Source organism: Eschrichtius robustus, chromosome 13 (genome assembly GCF_028021215.1).
Source record: "Eschrichtius robustus isolate mEscRob2 chromosome 13, mEscRob2.pri, whole genome shotgun sequence".
NCBI lineage: Eukaryota > Metazoa > Chordata > Mammalia > Artiodactyla > Eschrichtiidae > Eschrichtius > Eschrichtius robustus.
This window is the reverse complement of record NC_090836.1, coordinates 27,977,677-28,003,570: the sequence shown is the minus strand read 5'-3', so window position 1 is coordinate 28,003,570 and position 25,894 is coordinate 27,977,677. Positions and strand designations below refer to the sequence as shown.

The 25,894-nt window shown below is 36.9% G+C and overlaps 1 protein-coding gene and 1 long non-coding RNA gene across 2 annotated transcripts in view; one reads left to right on the top strand and one right to left on the bottom strand.

Annotated features, from left to right (window-relative positions):
* The window catches only part of PKP2 (plakophilin 2), an 84,915-nt gene extending 80,879 nt beyond the window's left edge, over positions 1–4,036 (top strand). Inside the window, exons 12-13 of the mRNA XM_068560904.1 lie at positions 2,224–2,311; positions 2,444–4,036. Of these exons, the coding sequence (XP_068417005.1) occupies positions 2,224–2,311; positions 2,444–2,512 (157 nt within the window). The 3' untranslated portion in view covers positions 2,513–4,036. The remainder of the gene's footprint in view (positions 1–2,223; positions 2,312–2,443) is intronic.
* LOC137775235 (uncharacterized) overlaps positions 1–25,894 on the bottom strand; it is an 85,626-nt gene that overhangs the window by 5,247 nt on the left and 54,485 nt on the right. The window lies entirely within an intron of this gene.

Sequence of the window (25,894 nt, the reverse complement as noted above, 5' to 3'; positions counted from 1 at the left end):
TCAGTTTTCTTTATCACATCTCTTTCATCTCTTATTCTCTTTTGAAGTAGAAGGTTTAATGCATGTAAGTCATCCCACATCCTTGTGTCTGTGTCGTCAAATATTCCCCATTAAAAAAAAAAAAAGGTGGAGAATGAAAAACATTGTGTAACCAAATTATTACTGTTAATTAACTCAGAGTGATGGGATCCCAAGGGGGTATGAAGATTATTATTTTTTTCTCTTTATATGACTCTGAATTGTTTGACTTGTTAAATAAAGTTAGTTTTGTAAGTAACCAAAAAAGAAAACAAATGTTATTATAGGCCAGTTCTAATGAGTTGCAAAGCAAACGGACTTGACCTGTAGTAGACAAATGTGTGCTTGGCTGCACAGAGGCTAGCATAGGGATCTGTGGTATCCCGAATGAGCACAACCCTTCCCCCCACAGCCCCGCCCAATTTAGGCCCCTTGTGCTCTTCAGTTCCCCTCTGGCAAAGCTCACATGGAAGGAGGACTACATTCAGAGTCACATGATTAAAAGGAGCCCTAGTTAGAATGTCCATTTCCCAAAAGCAGGGAATATTTACCTGCTCCCAAGTAGCAGTTGCTCAGCCTTTGTGGAAAGTATGAACTATTGCTGCAAAGCAGAAACGACTATTCCAAGTAGTCATCCAAATTTCTAACCAAATCTCTATAAGACAGTATGACTTTAATTATTTGAGTATTCAGACGTAAGAAGCACATGGGAATACACCATCACTTTTGGAAATTTCTTGTAGCTTAGCAAATTACGGGGTGTGCTATTCTGTTATTTTTCGTTGCACTGAGTGTCCCATTTGTGAGCCAGTCTTCACATGCCCTGTCTCCAAAAAGAAAAAAAAATATTCAACAAGGAACTCCTACCAGTTGGGTCAACTGTCTCTTCCTTGTTAGAGTGTTGTATAGCTAACCCATAATTTATGGGCTAGCCTGATAACCAATCACCATTTACATTTCATCTTTAAATAAATGAGTTCCAAGTGCCAAGCAACCAACTTATGAACAAACTTCATGACTATAACACCCTTGCAATTTAAGAACTTCCAATTTTAAATATTAGAGATCCACAGCTTTCATGGATTTATTAGTACTTCAGTTATTAGCAAGAGACTCTGAAAAGTCCCTGAGGTACTAAAAAAAAATCTGTAAGGTGCTAATTTAACTTACCCTCCCTACACTGCTGGTATGAAAGAGGTCTTTTAGCTATTAAATGAACCCAGCATGGGCTTCTTCATAACAGCTTTGCATTCTCTGTTCTTGGTTGCATGCTTACAAACTCCTACGATAGGAAAAATAAAATCTTTGTTTCTTTATTAAAAGAAAAAATGCAGCCATGTGCTAATTCAAGTGATGGAAGAGAGAGAGACCTAAGAAAGCACTGATCCTTAGCCAGAAACAAGAAGTTTGAGACAAATTTAAAAGCAGAACATCAAAAACTAAGTACATATAATAATAATAAAATTTTTTTTAAAAGTAAGGGGACTTCCCTGGTAGTCCAGTGGTTAAGACTCCAAGCTTCCAATGCAGGGGGCACATGTTCGATCCCTGTTCGGGGAACTAAGATCCCACATGCTGCGCAGCGTGGCCAAAAAAAAAAGTAAGTACAATGTCAAATTCAGTGCAGACTTGGATTTATAACAGTAACACACTTTCCATTTGCTATATACAAAGACATAAATTTTGAAACTGTATTAAAATAACAGTTGCTCCAGTAAGAATTTAATTTGAAAAAGGTACATAACCCCTGCATTCATGGAGTCACTAAGTCTAAGAGTTATACATATTTTTCAATCATACTTTCATGCATTTGTACTCTATAAATATGCGTTATAAATATACAAGTATTTTCTAAAAATATATAATATAAATGTACAAATATAAATTTTATTCTATAAATAAATTCAAGGAATTATAAAACTCTAAGAATATATGCCTTATAAATATCAGGAATTTGCTTTATAAACTATTTGTTAGCACTTTGCTAGTGGTTTAAAAAGATTTTTAAAAACACAAAAGCACCAGCGTGGCCCCTGGCCTCCTAAAGCTCACCATCTAATCTCTTGTCATGGTGAGTGGCCTGACTTGATGGATGGCTCCTGAGTGACAGCAGTTAAAGAAGATTTACAGAACGTCCAAAGGCAGCATCCAGAAGCCTCATACTTTCTCACTGATCTCCAAAAAATGTCCTTTTCTTCTTTTCAGCTATGCTTCCAACAAAGCAAGTAAAGCTGCTTCTGTTCTCCTATATTCTCTGTGGACCCACACGGAGCTCCATAATGCCTACAAGAAGGTAAGAATGCTAAAAAGAGCCAGATAATAATGTCCTGCTTGACTTGACCCTGGTGAGAAGTCACTAAAAACTGCATTTTCTTGTGTGAAAATTGTTGTTAACCTTTCACATTTCTGTTTGCTTATTCCAAAGGCTCAGTTTAAGAAGACAGATTTTGTCAACAGCCGGACTGCCAAAGCCTACCACTCCCTGAAAGACTGAGGAACATGAAGAAGTGCTCTCAGAAAGATGAACCTCATTATTCTCAGTCACAAAAAGCCCCAAAGGAAAACACCTATTTTTCTACTTCCCAGCCCAAGAAACTTCAAAAAACCATGTCCTGTTTCTATCCTTTTCTATTTCCATGGTCCCCAGGATCCAGAAAACAAATAATCAAAATATAATTTTATTAGTTTTCCAGAGGACATTTGAAGTTTGCCACGAGTAGATACTGGCAACAGGCTCGATTTTAACCTCTACAAACAGTGGTCTTTTTGATCAGGGCTGACGGTGTATGTCCTACTGGAATCAAAATGTGAGTTCATGTGGGATGGACATTAACAGAATAAATAAGGAAGGAAGCTGCTGTATTACTAGGATTTTAAAAGTTTGATTTACATTTATATTCCTTTTCTGGTTTCCATGTTTTGTCACTCACATGCACGTTTCTTCACCATTGAGCCATGAGTGTATTGTTCTGCAGTGTTGAAACAGAATGGAAACAACAAGAAATATTTGTGGGGTTATCCAGGCGAAAATGTAATGACAAAATTACTTGTTTGTTTACTTTGTGCTTGTTTTTATCCTCTTGAATTTTTTCTCTGATTTTCAGTGAACTTAAGAAATTTAGATCACAGAACATGCATGACTATAAGGAAAAGAAATTGAAAGGAAGTGATCATAGCAAATTTAAAAATCTTTTCTACAGAGAAAGTCAACTATGGTTATGAAATTCAGTGTTCCCTCAAAATACTGAATAAGTAGGATTTTTACTCAAGGAAATATTTCACCTATAATAACACCATTAAATGTAAATCTCTTCTGACAGTAGCATTCAGTGTAATCTATTTTCTGGACTTCTTCAGCCACTGCAGTGGGCTGGTGGAAGAATGGACTCTACTGTTTGGCTACAAAAGAAACCTAGACCTCTCAGACTACTGGACCAGTCAGGGCCCTGAAAACACAGCTTATTTTAATGAAGTACATTATCAACCAGCCCTACTTTGCCCAACATTTTAAAAATAGAACCACTAAACTCATGTGACCTTCCTTAGGCCATTATTTTAAGTCAAGGAAAAGCTAGAAAAAAAATGAAGTTATGTTGAGGAAAAATGTGTCTAGGCCATCCAGAAATGATATGAGAAATACTAATGTTTTAAAGTTGACAACATCATCTATTGAAGTGAGTCTATATTAAGTGTTATTTTAACTGGGCTGTGATTAATACCATTCAGATAGAATTAGTCTTCTTAACTATAATTCTGTTATATTTTGCCTTTTTAAAAGAAGTCTGACAATATCTGTTGTAAGAAAGTAAGAAGGAAAAAAATCCTTCAGCTCCTTTTGGCCAGAAAAGTGTAATAGGAAATAAATTGCCACTTTCAATTTGAATGTGTACTTAAGTGTTTATTATATTTGTTTTGTTTTGTTTTTTTGGCCACACAGCTTGTGGGATCTTAGCTCCCCAACCAGGGATCGAACCCGAGCCTACGGCAGTGAAAGCACCAAGTCTTAACTACTGGACCACCAGGGAATTCCCAAAGTCTTTATTGTATTTGGAACTTAAAATTTTTTTCAATTTCGAAAGCTCAATGAAGAAGACTTAGGTTACTAACCTAGTTCAAAATGAAATTATTTAGATACCAATTTTTAAAATACTGAAGAGAGAAATTATATCCCTTTTATCAGAATTCTGATGATAAGCATTTGGAGTATATTTATTCCTCCAGAGAATTAATGTATATTCAAGAAGTTTCTGTGTTTTTAAGACATTAGTAGAGCCTTCAATAATATTAAACACAAAATGAGGCAAAAATAACATTGCCTGCCTTGGTATCTGTGTATATCTGACTTATTTGTTTATCTTGGTGTATGTGGTATGATTGACATGACATAAATTCAACTTTAATTACTAAGGGTTTAATACTTTGTAATTGCTGTATTTCTTCCCTAATTAGTTCTAAATTCTTTACCAAGAAACACTTCCTATAAGAAAGATGGGACTAGCTAGTGACTAAAACATGTAAAAATGGAGAGACATACAAATCTAGGTATTGCTAGGTTTCAGTAAATTGAGTGGGTCTGTGACCATGAAAAGATAGATTATGCTTGATCCCCATGTCCTGCTTTGTCCCTTTGTTTACAAAAACCTCACTTCTTTACTTTCTATGAACACTTCTGAGGGAGGTCCTTATGCAGTTGAATATCACTTTTCATCACAGGTCTATACACAAAGCTTTTTTTCTTTTCTATGTGTCCCAGACTGTACCCATGTCATCAAAGGAACAAAGGCACTGAGCTGGGACTCTGCATGCATTTGTGTTAAGAGATCTAAAGGCCTTGCTGCCTTCTCAAGAATTCTTAACGATCGTCTGGAATATGGGAGGTTGCTGCCCTGGATTTCTATCAAATGAAAAACATTTTATACCAGATGGAAAAAAACCAAAGGGTTATCTGATAAGATAAAGAGGGGATTAACATGTCAAATGGGAAAATAAGCAGCATGAGTAGATAAACCACTTTAAAACCAATTTTATCACCCTATGAAGAAGCAATTCCTTAGAAGAAAGACGGAAATGCTGGGGGAGAAATATATACACACACACACACACACACACACACACACACACACACACACACACACATATATATGTTTAAATATATAAATAATATGTATATATATTTTTAATATATATTGGAACATATATGTGTATATATATGTAATTTATATACTATAGTTACAAATGAAATTTCTTCTAAATAAAATATATAATGAAGGCACTGCATTGGAATGAGGAGGACTTCAGTATGTGTGTACTTTGAACAAAATTGCAGAAGCCTTGAATCACAGAATCTGAGGATTAGGAGGGAATTTAGAGGCCATCTGGTCAAGTCCTCTTTAGAGTATCTTCTTGTATCATAAAAGACTCAGTTCTTATTAAAGTAACAGAGAAGAAAAACATGCAATCATTCATTCAACTAATGCCTAACATGACCCTGTAACTGGCCTATCTTCAGATTCAGTAACTTTTGCATTTTAAAGTATTCCTTGTGGAAGTGAAAATAGATTAAAAAGGAAACAAACTCTTCAAAACTCGGCTTTAGATTTAATGTTTTATTTATAGTGGAAATGACAGTTTCATCTCTTATGAAATAAACTTCAACCCTTTAAGAACTGTAACTAAAAGGAAAACTCTCTTTTTATGATCTATTCGGAAAGAGAGACCAAAATGCCACACACTGGCATAGAAGTTGTTTAAAATATGTTAAGGGAAAGCATTTTGAAAGTCATAGGGAGACACAAAGAACCCAGCAATATCCAGCCTGGAAGAAGGGTGTTGTGTTATCTGTCTTTAAATATCTGAGAGACCACAGTGTAGAAGATGACACAGTCTTCCTCTAACAGAGTAGAGGACAGACTAGGGTCAGTAAGCAGAGGCTTGTGTGACTGGCTTTGACTGAACAAGAGTGGACATATGTTGAGCACTTCTCACAGCCTCCTCATGAAGTATGTACTTCTTTTTCTTTCTTTTTTTTTTTTAATACATTTTACGCATGAAAATAACCTGAAGCAGAGAAAGGTTAGGTCACATTCCAAAGCTGCATAGCTAGAAAGTGCAGAGGGGCCATGTAAGCCCAGGTGGGTTGGCTTCTCTCTGGGTTCCCTGGGAGCCAAGAATGTAAGACTCAGGTCTCTGTGCTGGGGAAACGTGGGGCTCTCTTTGGCTTGTCTCTTGGCAAGTTAAGAGGATAGTCTGACATAATGGTTAAGAGGATTGATTCTAGGACCAGCCAGCCTGAACTCAAATTGTGACTGTTCTCCTTACTGGGAGGGTAAGGGTAAGGGTTAGGGTTAAGGTTAGGGTTAGTTGGGGGAAGTTTCTCACTCTCCCTGATCCTCAGTTTTCTTTATTTGTTATATGTGAATGATAGGAGTAGTTACCTCATGGGATTATTTTAAGGATTGAATGTTTTCATAATTATAAAGCACTTAAAACAGTGCCTGACAGTATATACTGAATTTCTCTTCTCAGATAGGTTGGTTCAATTAAAAGCCCGACCTTCCCCCTAGCCATGCATTTTGTACACCCACACATACACATACTGATTCATCCCTCAGAAGGCCAGGTAGAAATGAGGAAAATAAATATGGCCCAGACAAGTGTTCCTGAAAGTCTGTTCTTCAGAACACAAGTTCTTTGGGAGTATTTATAAGTGTTATGTGAAAAGAAATATCCCATACTTTAAGTCTGAAAAGGGCTGAGTTATACAAATATTGAAAGAATCTGGATTACAAGACTTCTCAGAGCCCCTAATATGCAGCGTACATTGTGAAATCTCCAAGAAGGGCTAGAGTATGCTGCATGTCACAAACCTTTGGTTGAATCAATAAACCCCTTTTTTCCTAGATGATTCTTGAAGCTGTACTTCTGTTGTAAACACTGTGACCAGCAGTGATCTGAGCCATAGTCAAGAGGAAAAAAGGCATTTATCTTGTTCACAGTCTAGCCCAGTTCATCTTGCTAAAGCCTGGACTACTAGTAAACCATACCTGGGCTTAGTCATGGTTTAGTAAAATCTGAAAATCAGCGATTTCAATAGATTTAGGACTAGTTCCTGAACATTTTGTCTCATTCCCACCTGGAGTGCTGCATCTGTGGATGGGAAGGTAACTCAGGAGGTACGTATTAGCCCAGAGAAGCAGGTTGAGACAGTGACAGACATTCTTACATCTGGCTGATCAGACCTCCTCATAAATCCCACTTCAAGAAGAAGTTAAATCTCTCAGAAGCCTGAATTTTGCTTGTAAGCTGCTAACACACATCTGGCAAGGAATAAAAATCAAGTCCAAATTGTTGCAGATTTTCTTAGAACCATTGCAGTATGTTCTTCCCAGTAACAGTGTTTTGGGTGTTTTCTTGTTTTGGAAAGGAAGTTAGGGGTATCCATTTTCAATTAGGATATCTTTCAACATACATGTATTGAGCACTTGTTCCTGGAGCTGAGGACCAGTGAGATGTACCTTCCTGAGGAAGCACTCACAGCTCTCTGTGAAACTGACTTCACTGTGACAGTTTCACAGTTTACAGTGCTCTTTGCTTCACCTGGGAAATGAAAAGTCATCAACTGTGTGCTGAGGGTTAAGGCGCTCTAGACCTACACAGGTCTTCTGGAATAGATCTCGCTCATAAAACAAGAAGTGGTTAGAGTGAGAAGCAGAGAATTATTAAGAAAATACCCTTATTTTTAGCCAGAAGAGGTTAAGTCAGAATTGACACTCCTGTAATAAGAGTGCATGAAAATTCTAATATTTTGAAAATTGACAAAATTTATTTTCCTCAGGAACTTGTTTCTTTTACTCCTTGCTCTAACTGGAGATTTTTGCAGTCCTAAATTTAAAAGACATAAATAATCTATTTTAGTGGTACTGTCAAAACAGCTTTTTTTAAAAGAATTAGGTGTGAACATATTAAATAGCATACGAACATACTCCAACTTTTGGTGGCTCATTTCTAAAATGACCCAATTCTTCATCTCATGTTGTGTTTCTCCTGTTTTAGTTTATCACTTAAGATGCTTCATTTGCAGTTGAGTAAGAAGAAAGTCCAACTCAAAATGGCTTAGGCAATAAATGATTTTTGCCTAAGGAACAGGAACATCAGGTTTAGGCTCAGGTTTGGTTATTTCAGCAGTTCACTGAGGTCATCAAGAACTCAGATTCTGGGACTTCCCTGGTGGTCCTGTGGGTAAGACTCTGCTCTCCCAATGAGGGGGGCCTGGGTTTGATCCCCGGTCAGGGGACTAGACCCCACATGCCTAAACTAAAACTAAAGATCCCGCATGCTTCAACTAGGACCGGGCGCAGCCAAAATAAATAAGTGAATATTTTTTTTTAAAAAGAGAGAACTCAGATTCCTTTAATCTTTCTGCTGTCATCCTCACCATATTAGGTTTTGTCTCCAGGTGGATTTCTTCATGCTGACAAAATGGTTGCAGCAACTCCAAACATCTCATCTTCACAGAGCCATGTCCAAAGGCCAGAAAAGTAAACATTCCTTTCTTGCATTCTTTTTCTTTAAAACAAAGAAAAATTTCCCAGAAGCTTCCATCAGACATCCCTCATTTCATATTGCCAGAATTACATCACACATCCATTCCTAAATCAATTCCTGGTGAGAAAAATGAAACTACTATTCCTTTCTCTTTTTTTATAAATTTATTATTTTTAAAAATATTTATTTATTTATTTATTTGGCTGTGCCAGGTCTTAGTTGCAGCACACATGATCTTTTTTGTGGCGTGCAAGATCTTTAGTTCTGGCATGTGGGATCTTTTAGTTGCGGCATGTGGGATCTAGTTCCCTGACCAGGGATGGAACCCGGGCCCCCTGCGTTGGGAGAGCGGAGTCTTAACTGCTGGATCACCAGGGAAGTCCCTACTATTCCTTTCTTAAACCAATCATATTTCACCGAAGGCAGGGGCTACCTTCCCTGAGACTCATGAATGGTGAATACTTGAACAAAGTCAGTGTATAATTGAGCAAGGAAAAAGGGGGCTGCAGAATAGTCAACCAACATTGCCTGCCCTATGTAGAGACACTCAAAGAAAAAAGAATTAAACATTTTTTAGCAAACTGATTTCATTTAACTTATGAGACAACTCTTTCAAATGCTGCAGATAAAAGAGCAAGTTTATCTACTATGGCTGTTGCATTGCATTTAGGACAAAGTCCTTGAAAGTTTATGGTTAAAGAATGATAGGAGAGCTAGGAACTGCAGTTAAGCGAATAATCATGATTTCAAGGAGAACAATAAAAGAAGATGATGCTCAATTGAACTGTAGAGGTAGAATAAAATCATTTCAGAAACTACTGTGCCTCTTTTTCATTCTCTCCTTTTTTTTTTTTATTCTCTCCTTTTCTTGACATCTACTATTTCTCACCTTTAACTGCTAATTATGGAACAGAAGTTGTACCTTCATTGACCAAATTACCTTGGAAGAAAGTTGGCTTGAGCTTGAGGTGTTTGGATAATCTCCAGTTACTTCAATGAGACATTAGTTTAGCTGAGTAGAAAGAATTGGGTTTGGATTCTGACTTTACTTCTCAATGGCTGTGTGACTCTGGGGAGTTACTTTAACTTCCTGAGTGTCAATTTTACCTCATTGTCAATTATTGATTATAGGATTGTTGAGGGAATAAACTGAGATGATGTTTTCAAAATGCCTGGCTCCTAGTGATTACTTCCTTTTTGTAGATCTGGCTGCTGCCCAGAGGTCCCCAGGCTTCAGTTTCTGCCTTCAGTTTTATTTCTCTGCTTTTCAGTGTCCCAGGGATCATCTTAAAGCAGAAAGCAAACTCCATAGTGGTAAAACAGGAAATGATAGAGGAGGGAAAACCTGTGTGTTGAATTTTCTTGCCCCCTCCAGCCCTTCCTCATGCCACCAGGTTTCGCTTACTGTTCTTCTGCTGACCTGAGATCCACAACCCCACAATCCCTTATCCTGCCCATTTTAACACCAAAATCCATCCTCCTGAAGAATTCAAATCAGGGGAAACTTCGAGGGGCACAAAATGAAACAACTCCCCTTCTTGCTGCTTAGGGGTGCAGCAGGAGACAATGTGTTCTCGTTAACCTAGGTGGAAATATTGAGTATGTTTTTCTATTAAAATAATAATAACAAATTATTTTAATAGAAAACAATAATGTGTCAGGTCAGCCAAACAGTAAAACTTAATTTCCTTTTCTGAAAAAAGTGATTTTGGGGGAGAGTATTCAGATAACCTTCAAGAGTAAATGTTTGTATGAAAGTTGGGTATGGCACAGACTTGACTTTTAACAGGACACATGGTGCCCAGCATAAAGACTACATTTCTCTGCCTCACTTGCAACTGAGCAAAGTCATATGACTAAGTGCTAGCCAGTGGGATATAGGTGCAGTGTAACCCAACAGCTTCTCAAAACCTTCCTTAAGAGACAGTGGGCATGTGCCCTTTGCTCTGTCTCCTTTATCCATTCTTCCTGGAATGCTGATGATACCCACCTGGACCACGGGATGAAGGCCACGCTCTGGTATGGCAGCACGGTGACCTGAGTGGAACCTGGTCACACTAGCTCTAGACCACTTATTTCAGACATTGCACACAAGAGAGAGAAATAAAATTTTATTGGGTTTATGCTATTATTATCTTAGTTTTTATAACTCACGATCAAACTTAATCCTAACTATTGCTTCTTGACACCATTATCTAGCACAAAATCAAATTAAAAAAAAATTTCAAACTAGAAGATATCAATACAATGCCTCTGTCCTAGATCAAAATGCAAACTACACAGTTAAACTGTTAGCAAGAATACAGAGAAAGGGAAGTTAATTCAGTGAGTTAATTTTGGACCTCAGATCCCTTTAACCTGTTGATAACGTTCTTTACAAAGCAGTCTTCAGCCGTGTTGTGGAATTAATTCTACTCAATGGAAAAATAAATAATGGTATCAGATTTCCTCAGAGAAGCATGCTTTGGAGCATATTGCCTGGTGGGGGGGGGAAGTAGTAGCTGAAATACAGTACATAAAGCTATGTGACTATAAAATTGTATAAAATTGTGACTATAAAATATACAATTTTCTACGATATGTTTGCTGACAAATGTCAAGAGAAAATAGTTTCTATGCAATGAAAAGAGACTTAAGTAGACACCTAACTTAGGTCATAAACATTTTCAAAAGGTCAACTGGAAAACCATCTACAGTTGTCTAATACCATGTGTCTCACAGGGGCTCTGTTTGACAAAAGGCATCCATATCTGACCTACATATCATGGTATTTAGGAAACATTACCAAGTCGTGATAAATCGACCTATATAGATTTGTGGAATTTTTGCTTCATGGATCTTGTCTTTGGGCACTTAGCACCCACTCCCACCTCTTCTGAATTCCCTCCTGTGCCATAGGGGCTAGAAGGCAAAAAACTACATTTTTCAGACTGTCTTACAGCTGGGGTTTTAGATGCAGCTTAGTTTCCTCAAGGATGACACAGTTGGGTATGAATGTGGAGGCCATTTTCCAGCTGCTGTTGTGTTTGGGAAGCGAGTCCCAACAGATATAAGTGTGCCAGTGTCCAGTTACCAACTTTGTGAGTTGTCAGCCGTGACAGCAACACATGTGACGGCAGGAATAGCAGCAGCTGGCCTCCTGATTTCTGCTCCTCCAGCTCTTTCACAAGTGTGTAAACACCCAAATTCCTGTGTTTAGTCCTCTGTACTCAAATATCTAGAGTGAATTCTGTTTTCTTCACTGAACCCCGATATGGTATTCCAGTCACTTATGTTTTCTAGGAATTAGGGAAATTAGTTTCCCAGAAGAGCCTAATTTTGTTTGTTAACTGAGTTGTTTAATGTTAAAAAGGGATCTTTGGCATATCATAAATATTTGTATTTCTTAAACATAAGCGTAATTTAAATATCTGGTCATTTTCAATATAAATCTAGTAATTTTTCTAAAAACCTTTTATTTGATCTTTGATTACTATTTTAATAACTGATAAGTTTAACAGAATAATTAATCCCAGATAATTAACACCGTCATTAATTATAAGCAGTTTAAACTACAATCACAAAATTTCAATGTATCTCAGGGCCTTCATAGATCTAACAGGGTAGACCTAGACATTTAGCAAACTAAAAGCTATTGATTTGTTCTGTCTTTAGCTACTGGAAATTACATCGAAGGTCAAGGTTTCCTGTAGGAACTTCTTCTGCATCAGGAAAATCATTAGAGAAAGGTCATTTCCAGAAATGTTGTGCTTGGCAAATTAATCTTTTTTGAAAAGCTATTCACCACATTAGTACAATATGAAAACCCAAGCAATTAGCAGAATTCTTCACTCTTAGAGCTGTGGGCTTAAGTTCAACATTTCTTGATTCATTGCCCATGATTCATTATTTTGAATAGCTGTTTTCCAGGCTAAGACCCCATGTTTGGCAATCACAGCAATAAAACTCAGAAATGATGTTCAGTATTATTCATGAGGTACCCATACACAAAATTTGTTTCCATATGCCACAGTTATTTACTGACGCCTGGTTAACCTTTCAATCTCATTTTTCAAAATGAGACGTCGTTTTTAAAGACGGTATTCCTGAATATAGTCTTTCAACTGTACAGTCAGAAAATGCTGAATTTTATAATGTTAACTGTGCCCTGACAAAAATCAACCATCCTTTGTAGGCCAACAGAGTCTGATTAGGTGGTATAAGGAAGACATTTCTATCAAAATAAAAGGTCCCTACTTGAATAAGATATTTACAACTAGTTTGTCACAGTACTTGGAAGTCAACAATTAGAGATTAAGGCTTTGGTTAAATTAGAAGCTCTTAAAATACAAATTCTCATAGGAAAGGTAGAACCAATAACAAAATTTTTTTAATTTAAAAAATTTTTAAATTAAAAAGGAAAAAAACTTAAAAAGGATGTCTATATGTGGATAACTGAGTCACTTTGCTGTACAGCAGAGATTGCCACAACATTGTAAATCAACTATACTTCCATTAAAATTTAAAAAAAGAAAGGAAAGGTAGCACCAAAAGTCCAACCAACAACAGAAGACCATATAAAAAAAATCAGTGGCATTACATAATAAATCATCATACAATGAGATGATATACAGTAAAGAAGAATGAGCTACAGCTACAAGCATCCATAAAAATAAACCTAAATTAGATCATGTTAAGCAGAAAAAGGCAATATAAAATGGGGTGATTCCATTTATATAAAGTTCAAAAACAAAACTAAACTAAAAAATATATTGATTAGGAATAGATACTTGTATGGCTTTAAAAAGCTATAAAAAAGAGAATGGACTTGAGGATACGGGGAGGGGGAAGGGTAAGCTGGGACAAAGTGAGAGAGTGGCACTGACATATATACACTACCAAATGTAAAACTGATAGCTAGTGGGAAGAAGCTGCATAGCACGGGGAGATCAGTTCAGTGCTTTGTGACCACCTAGAGGGGTGGGATAGGGAGGGTGGGAGGGAGGGAGACGCAAGAGGGAAGAGATATGGGGCTATATGTATATGTATAGCTGATTCACTTTGTTATAAAGCAGAAATTAACACACCATTGTAAAGCAATTATACTCCAATAAAAATGTTAAATAAATAGAGTAGTGAAAACCAAAAAAAAAAAAAAGCTATGAAAAGAAAGCATGCAGAGAAGCGTTTAAGAACACATATAAGAAAGATGCTTGTAAGAGTGCTTCTTGCTTGCCATGTTGAGAACAATCAGTACTATATCAGTGAATGCATGAGATAGCCTTTCTGTAATGCATGTACAGAAGTGCTTAAGAACACATGTGGACTTCCCTGGTGGCACAGTGGTTAAGAATCTTCCTGCTAATGCAGGGGACACAGGTTCGATCCCTGGTCTGGGAAGATCCCACATGCCACGGAACAACTAAGCCCATTCGCCACAACTACTGAGTCCACATGCCACAACTAGTGAAGCCCACGCACCTAGAGCCTGTGCTCTTCAACAAGAGAAGCCACTGCAATGAGAAGCCCGTGCACCACAATGAAGAGTAGCCCTCCTCGCTGCAACTAGAGAAAGCCCATGCGCAGCAAAGACCCAATGCAGCCAAAAAGGAAGGAAGGAAGGAGGGAGGGAGGGAGGAAGGAAAGATTATTAAAAAAAAAAAAAAGAACACTTGTAATAAAGATGTTTGTAAGGAAAAAACAATCTTATTATAGACTGAACTGTGTACCCTAAACCAATCTGCCTGATGTTCTTATTAAGAAAAAAAAAAAAAGCTGTGAAGAGTAGCCAGTAAATGATAAACACTAAACTTAGGTCAGCAGTTACCTCTGGAGAGAATACAATTAAGGAGATTCGTGTGGGGGCTTCCAAGTTATTGAAAATGGTCTATTTGTAATACATGTATTATAAGTTCTCTAGTATATGTCATGATTTAAAAGTTTAAAACTAATTTTAAAGTTAAATATGGGCTTCCATGATTGAAAAATGGAGGGAGCCCGAGCTATGGGCAGTCACACACACTTTTTGCACCTCCATCTCTAGCAGAGGCCATTGTATACCACCAAGATCCCTTCCTTACCCTGGGTCTGAAGCACACACTCCCAGCTCCTAGGAGTGTTGGCGACCACCATCTCTCAGCTGAGTCCCTCTTTGGGACTTGACTTTGGCTGGAGACAGCCATAAACCCCCTTCCCAGGGAAAGCCTATATCCACAGATCGGTTAAATTGAGATTATAAACGTCTAGCTCCTTTTTTCCTCAGAAAATTTAAATGTGATGACATAAACATGCTCTAAATCGTTATGTAAAATATTAGAAATATTTGAGGTTCATTGAGAAAATATGGCAGTTATATATTATTGAAAACAGGTATCATTCTATAAAATGACAAGTTATCAAAATTTCATACTGTCCAGAACCTCTTTAACCTGAGGAGGTGTTTTTCATCAGAAACCTCTTACAGTAACAAAGGTGCTGTACCATTTTGAATACAAAACTCCAAAATGGAATTTCCAGTTTTACTTTATATGGATGTGAGACATTCTTTCTTAAATGTAATGAAAACAAAATATAAAAGCCTAATTTTGCCTTCTAAAGAAATATTACCAATGTAAATAATCCCATGTTAGTTATCACCATGCTGGTGTTGAAAGGCTGATATATTTAGAGACAGGAATTCGAGGGACAATGCATCTTGAACATGATACCAGCATTTGTTTTTCAGCCCTGTTTGAGAATCAGGCAGTAACTTCTAAGGTCTGCATTAAACAGAAAAGCATCACCTTTGGTCAGTTCTGCTTAACAACAAAGTAAGCTCTGAAGGGGCCTCCTAAATGACACAACAAGTGGGAAATTTTGAGAGAGGCAGAAATAATCTATTGTGGCTTAAAATGCAAAAGAGTACAGAAATCATCTGAAGGCTCCTAGGTTTCAGGTTAAAAGTGGAATGTAAAAACTTCATTAACGTTTGGTTCCTTTCTTCAGTCTGTTTGTATAACAATGTCCATTCAGATATGAACTCTCTAAACCTACCCACCTGGAATTCTCAAGAAATTCATCTGCTCAAGGATTCATCCAGTGAGATATTCTCTCTCTGAAAATGGTACTGAGGAATATTTACTGGGATAGTATGACATTTATTACATCAGTGTCAAGATAAACAAGCCAGTATACCCAAAAAATACTTATCAACTTTCCCTCGGATTATACTAAGGCTCTGCCATCTTTGGGCATACCTAAACCTTTTCAATACTATTCATCCTTCATTCATTTATTCAACAGATATTTATTTGGTGCCTGTGATGTGTCAGATACAGTGCTCAGCACTAGGGATATGATGACAAGATGAAGATGACCCAGCTCTTGTGGGGCTTACAAGGGTCTGTGATTTCACTGAGAATTGGCAGTCACCATATAACATTAACTGGCAAAAAGCTTCACATAGTTATCATTTGCCCACTGTGTAAAGTAGAATTTCCTTTTCTTTGTTCTAAAACTATTTCAATGAAAAACTCTCTCTTAAGCCTTTAAAGTGGGCCCAGCATTCTTCTTAGTTTCTACCTGAAGAACCTGGCAGCACAGCTGCAGAAGCAGAATGTACACTTATGGCCAGTCCAAGAAAGCTATAAATCCATATATTTGCTATTTAGCCTAGAGTGCTACAAAAATTTTAAAAAAGAAAATCTACTCTCAAAAGTACTCTGAAAGAAGGATTTGGACTGACAAGGATGGTTCCATGTGACTCAATATCACACACAAAAGTGAAGTGCAAATATTTTCTCCCATTCCCAAACAAAACGAAAGTTGTCTTTTCATTTTGTTTACGGTTTCCTTTGCTGTGCAAAATCTCTTAAGTTTAATTAGGTCCCATTTGTTTATTTCTGCATTTATTTCCATTACTCTAGGAGACAAATTGAAAAAAAATATTGCTGTGATTTATGCCAAAGAGTGTTCTGCCTGTGTTTTCCTCTAGGAGTTTTTTATAGTATCTAGTCTTACATTATGTCTTTAATCTGTTTTTAGTTTATTTTTGTATATGGTTTTAGAGAATGTTCTAGTTTCATTCTTCTATATGTAACTGTCTGGCACCACTTATTGGCAACAAGAAGACAACCTGTGGAACAAGAGAAAATATTTGCAAATGATGCTACCGACAAGAGATTGATTTCCAAAACATAGAAACAGCCCATACAGCTCAATATCAAAAAAAAAAACACAACGCAATCAAAAAAGGGGCAGACGACCTAAATAGACATTTCTCAAAAGAAGACATACAGATGGCCAACACGCACATGAAAAGATGCTCAACATTGCTAATCATTAGAGAGATGCAAAGCAAAACTACAGTGAGGTATCACCTCACACTCGTCAGAATGGCCATCATCAAAAAGACTGCAAATAATAAATGTTGGACAGGGTGTGGAGAAAAGGGAACCCTCCTACAATGTTGGTGGGAATGTAAATTACTGCAGCCACTATGGAGAACAGTAAGGAGGTTTCTCAAAAAACTAAAAATAAAGTTACCATATGATCCAGTAATCCCACTCCTGGGCATATATCCAGAAAAGATGAAAACTCTAATACGAAGAGATACATGCTACCCACCAAGGATCTCATTTGGATTTGACAGAGAAATTAAAACATTTACAGAGAAGCAAAAGCTAAGAGAATTCAGCACCACCAAATCAGCTTTACAACAAATGCTAAAGGAACATCTCTAGGCAGGAAACACAAGAGAAGGAAAAGACCTACAATAACAAACCCAAAACAATGAAGAAAACGGTAATAGGAACATACATATCGATAATTACCTTAAATGTAAATGGATTAAATGCTCCAACCAAAAGACATACACTGGCTGAATGGATACAAAAACAAGACCCATATATATGCTGTCTACATGAGACCCACTTCAGACCTAGGGACACATACAGACTGAAAGTGAGGGGATGGAAAAAGATATTCCATGCAAATGGAAATCAAAAGAAAGCTGGAGTGACAGTTCTCATATCAGACAAAATAGACTTTAAAATAAAGACTATTAACAGAGATAAAGAAGGACACTACATAATGATCAATGGATCAATCCAAGAAGAAGATATAACAATGGTAAATATTTATGCACCCAACATAGGAGCACCTCAATCATAAGGCAAATACTAGTAGCCATAAAAGGGGAAATCGACAGTAACACAATCATAGCAGGGGACTTTAACACCCTACTTTTATCAATGCACAGATCATCCAAAATGAAAATAAATAAGGAAACACAAGCTTTAAATGATACATTAAACAAGATGGACTTAATTGATATTTACAGGACATTCCATCCAAAAACAACAGAATATACTTTCTTCTCAAGAGCTCATGGAACATTCTCCAGGATAGATCATATCTTGGGTCACAAATCAAGCCTTGGTAAATTTAAGAAAACTGAAATTATATCAAGTATCTTTTCCAACCACAACGCTATGAGACTAGATATCAATTACAGGAAAAAATCTGTAAAAAATACAAACACATGGAGGCTAAACAATGCAGTATTAAATAACCAAGAGATCACTGAAGAAATCAAAGAGGAAATTAAAAAATACCTAGAAACAAATGACAATGAAAACACAGTGACCCAAAAATTATGGGATGCAACAAAAGCAGTTCTAAGAGGGAAGTTTATAGCAATACAATCCTACCTTAAGAAACAAGAAACATCTCAAATAAACAACCTAACCTTACACCTAAAGCACTTAGAGAAAGAAGAACAAAAAAACCCCAATGTTAGCAGAAGGAAAGAAATCATAAAGATCATATCAGAAATAAATGAAAAGGAAATGAAGGAAATGATAGCAAAGATCAATAGAACTAAAAGCTGGTTCATTGAGAAAATAAACAAAATTGATAAACCACTAGCCAGACTCATCAAGAAAAAAAGGGAGAAGACTCAAATGAATAGAATTAGAAATGAAAAAGGAGAAGTAACAACTGACACTGCAGAAATACAAACGATCATGAGAAATTACTACAAGCAACTCTATGCCAATAAAATGGACAACCTGGAATAAATGGAAAAATTCTTAGAAATGCACAACCTGCCGAGACTGAACTAGGAAGAAAGAGAAAATATGAACAAACCAATCACAAGCACTGAAATTGAAACTGTGATTTAAAATCTTCCAACAAACAAAAGCCCAGGACCAGATGGCTTCACAGGTGAATTCTATCAAACATTTAGAGAAGAGCTAACACCTATCCTTCTCAAACTCTTCCAAAATATAGCACAGGAAGGAACACTCCCAAACTCATTCTACGAGGCCACCATCACCCTGATACCAAAACCAGAAAAAGATGTCACAAAGAAAGAAAACCACAGGCCAATATCACTGATGAACATAGATGCAAAACTCCTCAACCAAATACTAGCAAACAGAATCCAACAGCACATTAAAAGGATCATACACCATGATCAAGTGGGGTTTATTTCAGGAATGCAAGGATTCTTCAATATACACAAATCAATCAACATGATACACCATATTAACAAATTGAAGGAGAAAAACCACATGATCATCTCAATAGATGCAGAGAAAACTTTCGACAAAATTCAACACCCATTTATGATAAAAGCCCTGCAGAAAGTAGGCATAGAGGGAACTTTCCTCAACATAATAAAGGCCATATATGACAAACCCACAGCCAACATCATCCTCAATGTTGAAAAACTGAAACCATTTCCATTAAGCTCAGGAACAAGACAAGGTTGCCCACTCTCACCACTATTATTCAACATAGTTTTAGCCACAGCAATCGAGAAGAAAAAGAAATAAAAGGAATCCAAATTGGAAAATAAGAAGTAAAGCTGTCACTGTTTGCAGATGACATGATAGTATACATAGAGAATCCTAAGGATGCTACCAGAAACTGGTATGCTGGTATCAGATACCAGAAAACTACTAGACCTAATCAATGAATTTGGTAAAGTAGCAGGATACAAAATTAATGCACAGAAACCTCTTGCATTCCTACACACTAATGATGAAAAATCTGAAAGTGAAATTAAGAAAACACTCCCATTTACCCTTGCAACAAAAAGAATAAAATATCTAGGAATAAACCTACCTAGGGAGACAAAAGACCTGTATGCAGAAAAGTATAAGACACTGATGAAAGAAATTAAAGATGATACAAATACATAGAGAGATATACCATGTTTTTGGATTGAAAGAATCAACATTGTGAAAATGACTATACTACCCAAAGCAATCTACAGATTCAATGCATTCCCCATCTAACTATGTACGGCATTTTTCACAGAACTAGAACAAAAAATTTCACAATTTGAATGGAAACACAAAAGACCCCAAATAGCCAAAGCAATCTTGAGAAAGAAAAACGGAGCTGGAGGAATCAGGCTCCCTGACTTCAGACTATACTACAAAGCTACAGTAATCAAGACAGTATGGTACTGGCACAAAAACAGAAATATAGATCAATGGAACAGGATAGAGAGCCCAGAGTTAAACCCACGCACATATGGTCACCTTATCTTTGATAAAGAAGGCAAAAATATACAATGGAGAAAAGACAGCCTCTTCAATAAGTGGTGCTGGGAAAACTGGACAGCTACATGTAAAAGAATGAAATTAGAACACTCCCTAACACCATACACAAAAATAAACTCAAAATGGATTAAAGACCTAAATGTAAGGCCAGACACTATCAAACTCTTAGAGGAAAACATATGCAGAACACTCTATGACATAAATCACAGCAAGATCCTTTTTGACCCACCTTATACAGAAATGAAAACAAAAACAAAACTAAACAAATGGAACCTAATTAAACTTAAAAGCTTTAGCACAGCAAAGGAAACCATAAAGAAGACCAAAAGACAACCCTCAGAATGGGAAAATATTTGCAAATGAAGCAACTGACAAAGGATTAATCTCTAAAAATTACAAGCAGCTCATGAAGCTCAATATCAAAAAAACAAACAACCCTCTCCACAAATGGGCAGAAGACCTAAATAGACATATCTCCAAAGAACATACACAGGTTGCCAACAAACACATGAAAGAATGCTCAACATCATTAATCATTAGAGAAATGCAAATCAAAACTACAATGAGATATCATCTCACACTGGTCAGAATGGCCATCATCAAAAAATCTACAAACATTAAATGCTGGAGAGGGTGTGGAGAAAAGGGAACACTCTTGCACTGTTGGTGGGAATGTAAATTGATACAGCCACTATGGAGAACAGTATGGAGGGTCCTTTAAAAACTAAAAATAGAACTACCATATGACCCAGCAATCCCACTACTGGGCATATACCCTGAGAAAACCATAATTCAAAAAGAGTCATGTACCAAAATGTTCATTGCAGCTCTATTTACAATACAGGACATGGAAGCCTCCTAAGTGTCCATCAACAGATGAATGGATAAAGAAGATGTGGCACATATATACAATGGGATATCACTCAGCCATAAAAAGAAACGAAAATGAGTTATTTGTAGTGAGGTGGATGGACCTAGAGTCTGTCATACAGAGTGAAGTAAGTCAGAAAGAGAAAAACAAATACCGTATGCTAACACATATATATGGAATCTAAGAAAAAAAAAAGGTCATGAAGAACCTAGAGGCAAGATGGGAATAAAGACACAGACCTACTAGAGAATGGACTTGAGGATATGGGGAGGGGGAGGGGTAAGATGTGACAGGGTGAGAGAGTGGCATAGACATATATGCACTACCAAATGTAAAATAGATAGCTAGTGGGAAGCAGCCGCATAGCACAGGGATATCAGCTCGGTGCTTTGTGACCACCTAGAGGGGTGGGATAGGGAGGGTGGGAGGGAGGGAGATGCAAGAGGGAAGAGATATGGGAACATATGTATATGTATAACTGATTCACTTTGTTATAAAGCAGAAACTAACACACAATTGTAAAGCAATTATACTCCAATAAAGATGTTTAAATAAATAAAGAAAGAAAGAAAAGAAAAGAAAAACAAAAAACAAAAAAATGGTCATGAAGAACCTAGGGGCAAGATGGGAATAAAGACGCAGACCTACTAGAGAATGGACCTGAGGATATGGGGAGGGGGAAGTGTATAATCTGGGACAAAGTGAGAGAGTGGCATGGACATATATACACTATCAAACGTAAAATAGCTAGTGGGAAGCAGCCGCATAGCACAGGGAGATCAGCTCGGTGCTTTGTGACCACCTAGAGGTGTGGGATATGGAGGGAGGGAGATGCAAGAGGGAAGAGATATGGGGACATATGTATATGTATAACTGATTCACTTTGTTATAAAGCAGAAACTAACACACCATTGTAAAGCAATTATACCTTAATAAAGATGTTTTTAAAAAAAGAGAGAGAGATACATGCACCCTAATGTTCATAGCAGCACTATTTACCATAGTCAAGACATGGAAGCAACCTAAATGTCCATGGACAGATGAATGGATAAAAAAAGACATGGTTTATATATACAATGGAATATTAATCAGCCATAAAAAAAGAATGAAGTAATGTCATTTGTAGCAACGTTGGTGGACCTAGAGAATATCATACTAAGTGAAATAAGTCAGAGAAAGATAAATATCATATGCTATCACTTATAAGTGGAATCTAAAAAAAATATACAAAGGAACTTACTTACAAAACATAAATAGAGTCACAGACATAGAAAACAAACTTATGGTTCCCAAAGGGGAAATGGGGAGCAGATAAATTAGGAGTTTAGGATTAACAGATACACACTACTGTAGTTAAAATTGATAAGCTACATGGACCTACTGTTTAGCACAGGGAACTATATTCAATATCTTGTAATAAGCTATAATAGAAAAGAATCTGAAAAAGAATATGTATATTCTTTTTCATATATATATGAAAAAGAATATATATATATATTTGTATATATGTATACATATATATATATACAACTTTGCTGTACACCTGAAACTAACAGAACATTGTCAATCAACTTTACTTCAATTTTTTAAAATATATGGATATTTATTTATTTGGTTGTACCGGGTCTTAGTTTTGCAGCAGCCGGGTTCCTTAGTTGTGGCTCTAGGGCTCCTTAGTTGTGGCATGTGAAATCTTTGTTGTGGCAAGCATATGGGATCTAGTTCTCTGACCAGCGATCGAACCCAGGCCCCCTGCATTGGGAGTGTGGCGTCTTAACCACTGGGCCACCAGGGAGGTCCCAACTTTACTTCAATTTTTGTTAAAAAAAGTGAAGTACAAACAAATACTTGTAGAGACCTTAGGTCAAAGCATTAATCGACACTGAACCCCAATTTTCAACACATGTATTCATCCCAAGTTCATTCATAGTTGCTCACCTATCCACAGAGATATACTCAACAAATACAACCTTCCGACACAGATGTTGCAAGGTAAATACAGCTTATTCCAAAGGGTTTACTCTAGAGTTTTTTGAAGGAGGCAGCAACTTCAGTTATGCCAAAGCAATACCCCTGAGATCACAGCAATAATAACTCTCATGTTGGGAGTTCACAGTGTGTGCCAAGAACTGTGCTACGTCTTTCACTGCATTATCTCTGCAAGGCACCTCTTTTTTTTTTTTTAACATCTTTATTGGAGTATAATTGTTTTACAAGGTGTGTTAGTTTCTGCTTTATAACGAAGTGAAGCAGCTCTACCTATACATATATCCCCATATCACTTCCCTCTTGCCTCTCCCTCCCTCTGACCCTCCCTATTCCACCCCTCTAGGTGGTCACAAAGCACCGAGCTCATCTCCCTGTGCTATGCGGCTGCTTCCCACTAGCCATCGGTTTTACATTTGGTAGTGTATATATGTCCATGCCATTGGATTCTTCCAATCCAAGAACATGGTATATCTCTCCACCTATTTGTATCATCTTTAATTTCTTTCATCAGTGTCTTATACTTTTCTTCATACATGTCTTTTGTCTCCTTAGGTAGGTTTATTACTAGGTATTTTATTCTTTTTGTTGCAATGGTAAATGAGACTGTTTTCTTAATTTCACTTTCAGATTTTTCATCATTAGTGTATAGGAATGCAAGAGATTTCTGTGCATTAATTTTGTATCCTGCTACTTTACCAAATTCATTGATTAGCTCTAGTAGTTTTCTGGTGACATCTTTAGGATTCTCCATGTACAGTATCATGTCATCTGCAAACAGTGACAGCTTTAGTCTTCTTTTCAAATTTGGATTCATTTTGTTACTTTTTCTTCTCTGATTGCAGTGGCTAAAACTTCCAAAACAATGTTGAATAATAGTGCTGAGAGTGGGCAACCTTTTCTTGTTCCTGACTGTAGTGGAAAAGGTTTCAGTTTTTCACCATTGAGGATGATGTTGGCTGTGGGTTTGTCATATATGACCTTTATTATGTTGAGGTTAGTTCCCTCTATACCCACTTTCTGGAGGGTTTTTATTGTAAATGGGTATTGAATTTTTGTTGAAAGCTTTTTCAGCATCTATTGAGATGATCATATGATTTTTCTTCTTCAATTTGTTTATATGATGTATCACATTGATTGATTTGCATATATTGAAGAATCCTTGCATTCCTGGGATAAACCCCACTTGATCATGGTGTATGATCCTTTTAATGTGCTGTTGGATTCTGTTTGTTAGTATTTTGTTGAGGATTTTTTGCATCTATGTTCATCAGTGATATTGGCCTGTAGTTTTCTTTCTTTGTGACATCTTTGGTTTTGCTAACAGGTTGATGGTGGCCTCACAGAATGAGTTTAGGAGTGTTCCTTCCTGTGCTATATTTTGGAAGAGTTTGAGAAGGATAGGTGTTAGCTCTTCTCTAAATGTTTGATAGAATTCACCTGTGAAGCTATCTGGTCCTGGGCTATTGTTTGCTGGAAGATTTTTAATCACAGTTTCAATTTCAGTGCTTGTGATTGGTCTGTTTATATTTTCTCTTTCTTCCTGGTTCAGTCTCAGAAGGTCATGCTTTTCTAAGAATTTGTCCATTTCTTCCAGGTTGTCCATTTTATTGGCATATAGTTGCTTGTAGTAATCTCTCATGATCCTTTGTATTTCTTCATTGTCAATTGTGACTTCCCCGTTTTCATTTCTACTTCTATTGATTTGAGTCTTCTCCCTTTTTTTCTTGATGAATCTGGCTAATGGTTTATCAAGTTTATCTTCTCAAAGAACCAGCTTTTAGTTTTATTGATCTTTCCTATTGTTTCCTTCATTTCTTTTTCATTTATTTCTGATCTGATCTTTATGATTTCTTTCCTTCTGCTAACTTTGGGGTTTTTTTGTTCTTCATTCTCTAATTGCTTTAGGTGCAAGGCTAAGTTGTTTATTTGAGATGTTTCTTGTTTCTTAAGGTAGGATTGTATTGCTATAGACTTCCCTCTTAGAACTGCTTTTGCTGCATCCCATAATTTTTGGGTCATCGTGTTTTCATTGTCATTTGTTTCTAGGTATTTTTTGATTTCCTCTTTGATTTCTCCAGTGATCTTTGTTATTAAGTAGTGTATTGTTTAGCCTGCATGTGTTTGTATTTTTTACAGATTTTTTCCTGAAATTGATATCTAGTCTCATAGCGTTATGGTCAGAAAAGATATTTGATAACGATTTCAATTTTCTTAAATTAACCAACACTTGATTTGAGACCCAAGATATGATCTATCCTGGAGAATGTTCCATGAGCACTTGAGAAGAAAGTGTATTCTGTTGTTTTTGGATGGAATGTTCTATAAATATCAATTAAGTTCATCTTGTATAATGTGTCATTTAAAGCTTGTGTTGCCTTATTTATTTTCATTTTGGATGATTTGTCTTTTGGTTTAAGTGGGGTGTTAAAGTCCCCTACTATGATTGTGTTACTGTCGATTTCCCCTTTTATGGCTGTTAGCGTTTGCCTTATGTTTTGAGGTGCTCCTATGTTGGGTGCATAAATATTTACAATTCTTATATCTTCTTCTTGCATTGATCCCTTGATCAGTATGTAGTGTCCTTCTTTGTCTCTTGTAATAGTCTTTGGGGTTTTTTGTTTGTTTGTTTGGTTGGTTGGTTTTTTAAATTAATTATTTATGTATTTATTTATTTTTGGCTGTGTTCGGTCTTCGTTTCTGTGCGAGGGCTTTCTGCGGTTGCGGCGAGCGGGGGCCACTCTTCATTGCAGTGCGCGGGCCTTTCACTGTTGTGGCCTCTCTTGTTGCGGAGCACAGGCTCCAGACGCGCAGGCTCAGTAGTTGTGGCTCACAGGTCCAGTTGCTCCGCGGCATGTGGGATCGTCCCAGACCAGGGCTCGAACCCGTGTCCCCTGCATTGGCAGGCAGATTCTCAACCACTGCGCCACCAGGGAAGCCC